Source organism: Geospiza fortis, unplaced genomic scaffold, assembly GCF_000277835.1.
Source record: "Geospiza fortis unplaced genomic scaffold, GeoFor_1.0 scaffold24, whole genome shotgun sequence".
NCBI lineage: Eukaryota > Metazoa > Chordata > Aves > Passeriformes > Thraupidae > Geospiza > Geospiza fortis.
Window position 1 is genome coordinate 1,162,315 of NW_005054432.1, and position 12,346 is coordinate 1,174,660.

Here is a 12,346-nt window from a genome sequence, read left to right on the forward strand (position 1 = left end):
AATTCAGCAGCGGGACAGTAGAGGGAGAGATATTCTAATAGTATGTAGCATAAACATTTTACAAAGGCATTGCACCACTATTTTTACTATTAATTTACTGTAAATAAAGGTTTTAAATGAGAAATAAGCCACTGACAAAGATATAAATATTAATTTTAAAATGGTATAAACTTCTTGCTGAAACCATAGTTGATGCCAATGGTCTTAATTGGACTTAAGATTTATTGGTTAATCAAATGGACAAAACATGTGATGATGTTCTTTATGCTGTTGTCTGATTTGTCACTTGAATTTTCATCTTTTCTCACCACTTATTTCTCAGCCATTCTCAGAAATTTTGAATGCTGTGATGTAGGGAGATAGAATATAAGAAAATAAAGGTGGTGTAGAAAGTAACCTTACCCCTAAGGAGTTGCAGCTGGGCCAATTATCAAAGATGAGGAACAAGCCTGACTTTAACAGGCCACAGCTGTAACCAGTGAGAAGAAGAGTGCTATAAAAGAGTGGGGTGGCTGGGTGAGAAGGGAGTAGGAGTCATTTGGCTGCTTTGTGAAGAAGAAAGAGCCAGTGCTTTGAGGTGCTGCTCATGAGAAGCACCAAGAAGGTATGGAACTTTTGTGATAGGAGACAACAGTATGGAACCCCTGCAATAGGATGACAACACTATGTAGTAAAAAAAAATTCCTGTGGAATTTCAGGGCAATATCCAACATTTTGAGAAGGGTTTTCTCTCCTTTCACCTCAGCCTATCAGAATCTGTCAGCGGGGATGAGATACAGTGATAGCAATTTACAATTGTGCCACTAGATTTATTGTTATGGAATAAAAAATTAAGTAGGACTGTGAAAAGATTAATTAAGTTAATTGCTGTTTACAGATCTGCCTGGCAAACAGTGCCAGTGTGTGTGAGTCCTGAAAGTGGTGGGGGAGGAGGGTCTGTAGTGTCCCACAGCTATCACTTTCACACTTGCAAGCTGTTGTGAGGCCCTTTTAATTCATTTTAAGACACACTAATATTTCAGGTGCTGTGTGTCATCCCATCATTTTGCAGGGATTCTAGCTAGGTCAGGTGACACTGTTTTAGAGTTCTTCTGTAGATTTTCATTTGGGTTTTTTGAATACTGTCTGCTTTGTAGAATAGGTGTTTTAAGGTGTGCATTATTCAGCTGCTGTGTGACAAAAGTATTTGTTAATGGCATTATGTTTTTAATTTATTTTATTGGAAGGATAAAGCAGGGCAAGATTTTTTTTCCCTCCTTTGTTGCTTTGGTTCGACTTTCTTTTATCTGATGTCTTCCTCTTCCCTTCTAACTAATGTGGCATTTCAGGAGAAATGTGATTCAAGCTTCCTTTTTACATTTTTCTAGTTAAAGAATTTCATAATTTCTACACTTTAACATAATTCCTACACTTTTATGATTTCTACACTAATATAGAATTGCAAACTGAAAGGAGCTTTGTAATATCCTTTTTTTTTTGAGCTAGAAAATTAAAAATATAATTTAAAGTACTGACCAGAAGTGAAAACTAAATCAGCCTAGTGATTTCTGTTCCATTAATTCTGTGTGTGACTGGCTTTGGTGTTTTTTCTTCCTGGTAGGTGGGTGGAGCTTCTCTTGACTCTCTCTATATGATTGGAGTTAGTCTTGGTGCTCATATAGCTGGTTTTGTTGGCCAGAAGTACAATGGCAAACTTGGCAGAATTACAGGTAAGGCTTTTAATCCCAGTGCACATATTCTGTTGTACCTTGTGTTGTTGTCAGAGCTCTGAGATGTCGGCAAACGAAAATTGAATATTTAATGGCATGCATGAGGAAAAATATAGCCCTGGTAGCAGTTCAGAATATGGGGCAAGTCTGCCTTCAGGACTTAAATTACAGATTAAATTTTCCAACCTGGTTACCTCTAGTGTCTCAAATGAAAATTGAGTGCTTCATCTAGGTGACGCTTACGTTAAATGATACACTACCTGAGTGTCTGACTCAGTTGTGCTCTGGAAGTGAGGGCAGTTATTTTGGGCATTTTAGTTTTATAACGTGTATAATAGGTATGGTGTTTTCTTGGGGAAAAGGACAAAAAAATTTTCTGGACTTGATCCCAATGCTGTTGGTTTATATTCACCTGAATAAATGGGAGATGAGCACATCTAGTTGTGGAAAAAGAGAAATTCAACATATGGGTTGATCAGTTTTGTGGTAGGAATCTTTGCTTTTCTTAGCCAGTTGAAGAGAAAATTATGCTTTTTAAAAATTTTTATACCAAGAAAATGAAGAATCACTGCTGAATAATGCTCAGATGTTGGTCTTTCATCTATCTGCAGAAGGAGCCTGGGGTTTATGATGCAAATGCTGTTTTTATTCAGGTCTGGATCCAGCAGGCCCTTCATTCAATGAAGAACCACCAGAGTACAGACTGGATCCTACTGATGCACAGTTTGTGGATGTAATCCATTCAGATATTGATGGTAATAACAGCGCTTTGACTCTCCTCTTTTAGCTTGAGGAAAGGCAGGAAAGCAAAAGGGAAGGGATAAGCTGTTTCAGTAGCATCCATATAGTGCTGCAGGAGAATATTTTCTGCTAACATGAATGTTCTTTTGCTGTGCAAGTCTGTATGAACACAGAGGCTGTAAGCACATGGTTATCACTGAATTAATCCCTTCTGAGACAGTCAGGCTCTGCTGTATCAACTTAGTACATCACAGAGCCACTGCTTAAAATACTCAATCATGTTACTGTAAGGTTAAAAAGAAGAACATGGTAAAGTCTGCTTCATCTATGCTTTAATCTCTGGCTTCATTTTTTCCTCAAAACAATAGTAAACCTTTAATGCCACAATTGTCCCATTATTTGCGTAGTTTCATGTCAGTTTCTTTAATAAAATTAAAATCTAAGCATGTTCCTACATACAAATTTCAGGCTGCAAAATACCAGTTTTTGCAGTGTTCCCATTATGTGAATAAAGCTAATGTGTGGTAAAAAGGAAGGTAGGTCAGATTGAATTAACTCTTACTCATGGAATTTTGCTTACTTTTACAGGACAGAGAGATACAGATTTTCCTACTTTGATTTACTGCTAATATAAGTGTAGTTCAGAATCCAATGTCTTGCAAATAATGGGAAATTTTAATCTAATAAAAATTGCACTGGGAAAGAATTTTGGTTGGAGAGGATATGAATTTCATAAATTTATTTATGTAAATAATATCTTGGTTACAACTGTTTCTGTTCTTTCTCTTTTGCAGCAGTAGGACTCTTACACAATTTTGTATACATTTGTGTACAGCATTTTACACATATATAATTTTCTTAAAGAGAAAAAAATCCCTTGACTTTTACCTCATAGCATGACCTTGATTTACTGTACAAAAAGAATGGCATACTTGCAAAAAATTTCTTTAAGACCTCCATAATTTTTAGGGTGAATCTGATGATAAATAATTGCCTTTGTAATTCTGTTTATGGTTTTTTCATTCGTGATGTTTTTTACTTTAGTACTAGGTTTCAAGAAGCCTTTAGGAACCATTGATTTCTATCCAAATGGAGGAATGTACCAGCCTGGTTGTCCAAAAACATTTTTCAGTGGTAAATAAAAAATCTATTTATTTAATGAGAAGAAAAGTTTGAGATCAAATCAAAAAAGGTTAAATTGAATTGAGTGTACACTGCACTTTGTCAGTAATATGGGACCTGAGACCATATGCTTTCTTTTCCATCCCTATGCAGCAAAAGAAAAATAATAAAGATATTTGAAAATAATCTTGCTATAACATCAATTTCCAATAATATAATTAATATTGGCATGATGGAATGGTGTTATCGTATTATATATAAAACCTCAATATACTGATCATAATTTTTCCCTGGTTATATGGGTCCAGGCATGGGGGAAGGTGTTTGTGTCCCAGTGGTTTGGGCAGGATCCCTTGCCTATGACACGGAAGGCAAGGCTTCCACATCCCCTCTGTGTTTTAGGTTCGTCCTGGCTGGCAATGATGAACTAGGTTTTGGTGTTGGATATGTCTTTTAGGGTAAAAACAGTTTTATGAAATGATCTTTTGATGCAAAACTTTGCTTATTTCAATTTCCATGAGTGCTAAGCAAGGTTGCTGGCAGCTATTTTTGTATACTCTTTTGGATATGTTTGTTTCTGTCAGTCTTTCCCATTACTAATTTGCACAGTGCTACCAAGCTGTGCAAAGGCATAAGGCTTCCACTTGTGTGTTTGTGAGTATGGGAGAATCCCTTAAGCTAGCACAATCATCATCTCTACAATTCCCAAAGTTTGCTTTGTCAGGAAAGGAAGGAATTTATTTCCCCCAGAAAACTAGAGAGAAGAATCTCTGAAGTGTTCCTCATGGTAATTTTCTTTGGCCCAAGTTGTCCCTCAGAGAGTAGTAAAGCACTGGCACAGGTTTCCCAGGGAAGTTGTGGATGTACCACAGGATGAAGCCTGGAAGTGTTCAAGGCCAGGTTGGATTGGGCTCTGAGCAACTTGATGTAGTGGAAGGTGTCCCAAGGCAGAAGGGTTGGAACAAGCTGATATTTAAAGTCCCTTCCAACCCAAACCATTCTATGATTCTACTTGTACAACATCTTTTTTCATTAATAAAAATTATTAACTATTCTTTTTATATTTCTTTTTTTTCTTCCCTGAAGGATTACATTATTTTAAATGTGACCATCAGAGATCTGTCTTCCTCTTCTTATCATCTTTGAAAAGAAAGTGTGACATAATAACATATCCTTGTCACTCTTACTTGGATTACAAGAGAGGAAAATGTCTTAATTGTAATGCTTTCCAGCCTATGTCCTGCCCAGTAGTGGGTAAGTGTTACCATATCTGATCTGGGCTGGGTGAGATTTCCTGGGAAGTTAAAATAGTTAAAAGTTCGCGGGTTTGTCTGCTTTATAGTTATCTCTGATAGGCACAGGTGCTGAATGTTCCTACTCTTTGGGTTTTGTGCTTTCCAGTCTGGAATGGATTCAGTGTTTTCCCTTTCTAGAGAAAAACTGCTTGTGGTTAGTTCATCACTTCAGGCTTTAAGAGTGCCATGTGATCCCTAGAGGACCTGTGGTTTTTAATATTTAATAATGTTTAAAGCAGCCTCATGGGTTTTTTGTGCTTCCTTTGGAATCAAGCTTTTATTTGGAGGGGATTTTAATTGTTTTGGGGGTTTGTTGCTTTTAGAGACGATTTGGGTGCAGTTTGAAAAGAGCTACAATAGTGTGAGCATTTCCCAGTTGGCAGGGTTTTCTTAAAAATGACATTTTAAAAACATGTAATTAGAAGTTTAAATTTAAATTTTTATCTTGTCTTTTTTTTTTTTTGCACCCTTATGCTGGGATGTGTATGTCACATTAGTTGGATCAGGCTAGAAGAAAAAGCATAGATAGATCTGTGTGCTATTTTCTAAAAATCCAACCATAGTGAGCCTTTATAGTAGGACAGAAAGACTCCAGGACTTCCCCAGCATGGTAATTAGCCAAGCTGGATGCACTTGGACAGAATGCCCAAGGTAGAGGTGCAGAAATATTTCCCCAGTCAGCTGCTGAGTCTGGGAACTCAGTGGAGAAGCAGCAGCATCCTTCTGCTGCAATCCTTCGTGCTTTGCAGTGGCAGCTCTGCAGTCTGGAATTAGCCTTCCTTGTCCAGTCTAGGTAGAGAGATTTACAGGGAGACAACAGGATCATCCATTCTAGAAATAAGGACTGTTATCAAGCTCCCAAGATAACAATCATGGAACTGTAGAAATTTCTTTCTATGTTAAATCCATGAGCTTAGGGGGTTTGCAGAGGATCTTATATTTTATTAAACAATATCTACAAATAGGCTAAAGAGTTAAAAGATATTTAATGATTCAAATGAAAGAAAGAAAAGCTGTTCTGCAAGTGCTCTCTGCAAATATGTGGGCTATGTTTTTGGGGTTGTTTTTATTACCTCTGTAGGATTTTGTCAGCACTACTTTTTGGAGTTAGTATCTAGACTAAAGAGGTTACTATTGTGTTATGACAATTTTAGTGATACTAATATATTAGAGGAATTAAATACTTGTATACTACAGTCTGTTTTACTCAGCAGATTCCTTCCTTTTGCTAGTCAGTTTTCTTTCTCAGAGGATATTTAAGAAAATTAAAGCCAAATTTGTCATGGTGTGAGATTCTTTAGTGTAAACATATGTATATCATGATTTTGCTAAATGTCTGAAATGAAATATTTTAACTTTGGATTTCAGGTTATCATGCTGATAGATGGAAAAAGCTGTTGATACCATATAGTTCACCAATAAAAGCTTACTTTGATACCTCAGACCGAGACCCATTCTGCAGTGAGTAACTAAATGCATACATAAAACCTCTTTATAAAAATTTGACTCTTATTTTTTAGCTGATCTGGAGTGAAAATATGTTAAGAGCAGAAGTTAGTGTTAGCTACTGTGTAAAATGATGTAAAAAACCCATGAACTAAGGGTCACTTCACAGACTGGAGAAAGAAGAAAAAGTAATATTGTGTGAACTGTGAAAGAACTGTACCTTTAAAACTAATGGGATGGACTGCCAAGACGAAGAGGGAAGCCAGAAAATGAGAATCAAGTGGGAGGGAAAAAGCTGCATTGATGCAACCTGCTTAGATGGGATCAATGCTGCCATTTTCAGAGAGCGGGAAAGGGAAGTGAGACTGCCCTGGGTGGGGGACAAAAAGAGAAATCTCTATGTTCCACCCCAGGAGATCACCCCTACAGTTAAATAAAGCTTCTCCATGTCTCCCCAGGAGTGAAACAGTGAAGGAAAAACTCAGCTGGCTGCTTCAGAGTTATATTCTGTGTCAGTGAGCTCTCATGGCATGTGCTTCAGCTGCCACAGTGTAGATACCTCCCTACCCATGTAGGTCCAGCCTGGATCCTCATCCAATTTCTCTGGGTATTAAACGGTTCTAGCACCCTGAAAAAGTGCAACACACTTTTCTAATTAGTTATGTTTAAGATTTCTTCATTTAGGGCATGGGGATAGGCTTACTGGGCATTAATGTGAAATTAGGTTTTCCCATTAGTTTTGTCCATCTTGGCAAGTTTGGTGACCAGGAACAGATGGTCCAAGTCATGTTTGCTGGCATCACTGTATCTTCCAAAGGATTGAGGAGGGGTGACTGAAATGATGGATTTTACATAATTTTTTAAACACAAAATTTACATAAAATAACTCCTCTTCCCGGTGTCTTTGAGCTCAATCCAAACCTGTTACTCCTGTTCTCCCCTGTCCCTCACTGGTGTTGGTAAAAGGGAGAAAAGAGGAAGAGAAATATTTTCAAAGCTAGGAGGAGGCACATGGAGCAAAGTAAGGAATATTTTAATGACAGTATAAATTTAAAGGAAAATATGCAAGATCAAGAAGAAAAAAAATATGCAAAGTCAGGAAGCAAAACAAACAAGTCTGAAAAAGAGTGTATTCATTAACTAAAACCTTAATTATAAGATATTTGGAAATTTCTGTTTCCTCAGGTTAACAAGAGGTCTTAAAAAGAAGGGAAATTGTAAACTTGAGCAAGACAAGGCCTCATATGAGTCCTGGTCTTTTAGGATGGAATGATAATAATAATGATAATGTTTTGGCCACATGCCAAAAAACAAAGACAGTTTTACTTGTTGTCCTGACGGGGAGCAGTAAAGGTGTGTGGTTCCAAATTGTTGTCCTGATGGGGAGCAGTAAAGGTGTGTGGTTCCAATACTGGTGATGGATACAGAAGTCCAGGTCAGGGTTTGTGAGGGCACGAGACAGGTCAGCAGCAGGTCAGATTTTTATTCTCCTTTGAACAGGGAGGGTCAAAGTAAAGAGTCACTATTCCTATCACCTACCAGTAAATACATTTAACAGGGTGGGGATACCAGCTGTTTCCTGTTGAGGTCATTATTTGACTCTCATGCTTTGCTATTTCTTCCTACAGTGTATAACTACTTATTGGACATTACTACCTGGAATAAAAGCATTAGGAGAGGTTTCATTAAAGTTAAAATAATGGATAATGATGGAAACGCAGTAGAGTCACAGATGAACAGGTATGTTATTCTTTGTCTTTAATTTTTTTTAAATTACTTCATAGGACTAATTTTCTGAGCTTTCTAAACTTTTTAACTTGTTAGCTTGCAAGTTGAAAAAGTATCTTGAGTTTTTTAAGAACTTGGCCATGGCCCAGGTTCCTGGATGTGGCTCAGCATCGGGGCAATGCCCTCACACTGAAACAATCCTTGCTTGGTGCTGGTTTGAATCCTGTTCTAGCTGGCCTTGTTCTGAATGCTCAAAGTTGGTACATCCCACAAGATTTCCAAGTTAAATAATAATACTTAGCAATAATGAATATTACTCAGCTAACAAAAGCCTGTCTAAATATTTTTCTTTAGCAAAGCTTCAACATTTCAGCAATATAAAAGCGTCAAAATACTGACTGGATTTCCCCGAGACATTGAAAAAATTGCAAAAATGTCCTTGACTTTTTCTACTAAGGCTTTAATAGGCCCAACAAAAAAGCTTAAGATTCTTCACATGAAGCTGACATCTGTCAATAATCCAAAAAGGTGAGTGTTTGTCATGTATCACAGCTGGGTATCAACTAAGGCGCTGCGGATGTTTTCTCAGTAACATCTATTTCCCTGCAATGATTTTTTTCTAATTGCTTATTCCTAAGTGTATGAATACTCTTCTTATCATCCCGATGATCAGATTTGTCATGTGGAAGAGCTGCTATGTCCATTAACATTTAGTGCACAGCAGCTTGTACATGGCAGTGTCACACGTGCTGTGCGTCACAGCTGCGCTTTCAAGGACCAACCTGACTTGCATGGTCAGCTTCTGCTCCATAAATTAAATTTCATCAAGCAGTTTTCTGATTTTCTCATGTGGCTGTACACAGCTTTTCATATTCAGGTGTGAAATGGAGCACTTCAGCAACATGTGTGACTGGAATAATTTTTTTGGTCTTACTGATGATGGTAAAAAGTTCTTCTAAGATCAGAACACAGTCTGTGTCTGCTTACAGTTAAAATGAAATAATCTGCCTCTTTTTTTTTGTAATTGAGTATAATTACTAAGCTTTTATTAATTCTGATTTAAAATAGTTCAGCATTATTACCATATGTTCATTTTTAAATCTCTAAATTTACTCGTGCAGTAACTCTAGCAGTTAAATTTTGCATTTGCATCTTGTGAAAAGAACATATTACATGGAATAGGTAAGAAACACCCAGGAGTAGCAAGAGTACTTTATTTGAGAGTTGTTAATTTGTTTCTTATTAATGGCAGATTCAAGAAAGTCAGAATTTAAAATAAAACCTAAAATTTCATATCAAAAAAGTAATAGCAAATGAGTAATGATTGAGAATAATGTTACAATACTTAGTAGTCTTAAGTCAGTATATTTTTTTAACTTGATATGTAGCATTTGAGGATTTATTATATGTTGCATGATAATAGCCTAGTAAGAATTGGGTATGATACTTTGCAAAAATTGTGAAACCTTCTTAAATTAATCTACTATTTTAGATTTGCTGAGGAAGAGAAAGAGATGGATGGGAGAAACTTAGAAAGAAACAAAACACTCAGTAATCAAAATTGTACCCCAGAATGTACCTACATTTGACTTTATTAACTTACTGAAAGCCATAAGTCTCAAGCTCTCAGGGGAAAATGGCATGATTGTATTTCAAAGCATTTGGTGATGAGAGAGGGTGAAAAGTTCTAAATCATATTCCAATTTTTTTCTCAGCCCAGTGGTGATAAATCAGAAGATACGTTTTGTGTAAGCCTGTCAGCACATGGGGCTTTCTCAGATAATGAGCTAGCAAGAAAACAAAGATTTTCAGTGAACAGCCCTTATAGGGTTTGAGTTTTCATTCCTGTTAGTCTGACTCTTGTTAGTTTAAAAGTGAGATGCACTTGATGTGCTTTAATATAAGATCCACTAAAGTCCTTCATGTGGAGCCTCATCAGATTGCAGCTGTAGAGGCATGTTAGGTACTTTTAGAGAACAGTGGAAAATACTGCATTGAATCAGCATGTGAAGGTAATATAAATGCAGACATTAAAGCACTATTGGTATAATTACCTAATTGCTCTTTGTAATTACACCAACCTATATTTACCTTATTTACATATAATTACCACAATTACTTGAATACAGGATGATCAACTAGAAACTACATTAGAACTATTTGAATTATTCACCACAAAGTAGTAGATAAAAACCAGGGGACAGATGCAGAGATAAAAGACAATAGGAGTCTCAGTCTCCCCAGGTCTGAATTAATGGCAAACTGTGGGAGTTTGGGGAATATCACAGACAATTGTCTGCTGGGCTGATCCACTATTCACACAGATGGTGTGTAAATATGGGAGTGCTGAAAGGTACACATAATTTTCATACTCTTCTTCTGATCCCTGAGATAAAACCAGAAAGCTTTGCTAACTTGTGCATGTCCAGGTGTCAGTTATGCCCAAAATCTTATAAACCTGTCAGTGGATTCAGCTGCAGTTCAAGAGGAAGGTGAAATGTCTCAAAGATACTTAGCCCAGACACCTCTGGGGTTTTTTGACCAAAACAAGAACAGAGGTAATATAAAGAAGACCTTGCAGATAGCTCTTCTGAACAGGTGTGGCATGCCCGTGATTTTTAGTAGGCAGCAGAGAAGCCATTTAGTTTGAGGGGTAGGGAAGCCTCAGCTTACAAAAACATTTTTTGTATTTTGCTCCTTGTTGGTGAACCTGCTCCCTGCTCAGGGCTCGTCTCCTGTGAGACATTCCTGTTACTCAGTAATCACCAGCTGAGATGGATCGCACTCCAAATGAGATAAAATATGTTGGAAAACATAAGCTTTTATTTCTAGAATTCAGCATTATGGTTTGACTTGGTATTTTGGCCCCTGTGGTTAGATATAAATAATACTACAAAAATACTATAATAATGAAACACTGAATTCAAATCAAAACAAATTGTTGATGAAAGGCTGGATGAAATTCTATGCTTTGCACTGTACAAAACGCCAGAATTCATATTGATCTTTTTAGTCATAAAATTACTGTCTTAACTTTGTGGAGCCCCTAAAAGGTGTCATATTCTTAAGTAGAAATCTGACATTCCTTTCACATACAGACAGGTGGAGCCTTAACTGGTAGGAACTCTTATAAGAATGGGCAATAATGGAAATGCCTGGTGTGCTGTTCTCTCCTTTTGCTGTTCCACTGTGTTTTACCTCCCAGGTCGAGGTGAATTGTGTGGTATACCCCCATCTATGAGTTCAGAGCAATAGAGAAGATAATTTTAAATAGAATAAGTCTCATGGCTTGTGTGCTATGGAGGTGCTATCCAGAGAGTGTCCAGCTCTCCCCATACACTACAATAGTGCATGAAGAGCAGGACTGTGACCTGCCTCTGCCCTAAAAGGCAGAGCACTTATACTGACCTCAAAAAGCATGTTTTTCATGTACATGTGGCTCCCTTTGTGACCTCTTTGTGTTCATGTAATGTTAGTCAGCTGTGAGTTATCTAGGTGTTTAGAAGACAAATTGCTCTCTTGCATTAAAATTTCTTACACATGCTGTCATTGCCAGTGAAAGAGAAAATATTATGATGTGGTTCTTAACTTTCTCATGTAAAATAAAAGCAGAGGAATTTTCCTACCTAGGGAACTCAAAATAATTTATTCAGGCCCTGTGTTAGCAGGAATTGTGTAGATTTTGGGTCATGCTGCTAAAGAGTTAATTTGAATGCAGATTAATAGCTGTAATGGATGAGATGCTGCATCTTTGTACTTGAGACTAGTGTGATACACTTTGCATCCTCCAGCTGATGTTTGGTTGTTTTTCAGTCCATCAGAGTTACTCTAGGAATGCTTGAACTAAGGTATAAACTTAGACCAGGAGACACTTCTTGTCCTGAGTACTGTCTCTGAGAGCTGGTAAATACTGGAGGTTTAATAATTCAAATACAGGAGTATTTTTCTGTTAAATTTAACTTTTTCTGTTGTGAGTTTTATTTCTTTCTCTGTTTTTGTAGGCCTCAGCTGTGCAGATACGATTTGGTACTGATGGAGAAGATTGAAGTGATCTTCAGACCTATCCCTTGCTTTGGGACGGGTACATGAAAAGAGAGCTACTACTAACCTAATTTCTCTCAGGGCAGTGACATTTTGATGCTTCCTCAGGATAAAGACTGCAATGAGAAAGGAAATGAGATAAGCTAGATTTATTTTTCAAGAGTCTACCTGATAATATACTTTACTTGCTCTGAGTGCCTTAGGCTGAAATTAATTGAAAAGTTCAGACATGTCTGTGCTTGGAAAATTATTTGAGCAAAGTAA

General features: G+C 37.1%; 1 protein-coding gene across 1 annotated transcript in view; it reads left to right on the top strand.

Annotated features, from left to right (window-relative positions):
* Window positions 1-12,130, top strand: part of LIPI (lipase I) — a 15,945-nt gene extending 3,815 nt beyond the window's left edge. Inside the window, exons 3-10 of the mRNA XM_031061932.1 lie at window positions 1,601-1,709; window positions 2,363-2,464; window positions 3,495-3,584; window positions 4,659-4,826; window positions 6,236-6,328; window positions 7,942-8,053; window positions 8,396-8,569; window positions 12,043-12,130. Coding sequence (XP_030917792.1) covers window positions 1,601-1,709; window positions 2,363-2,464; window positions 3,495-3,584; window positions 4,659-4,826; window positions 6,236-6,328; window positions 7,942-8,053; window positions 8,396-8,569; window positions 12,043-12,130 — 936 coding nt within the window. The remainder of the gene's footprint in view (window positions 1-1,600; window positions 1,710-2,362; window positions 2,465-3,494; window positions 3,585-4,658; window positions 4,827-6,235; window positions 6,329-7,941; window positions 8,054-8,395; window positions 8,570-12,042) is intronic.
* The last annotated feature ends 216 nt before the right edge of the window (window positions 12,131-12,346 follow it).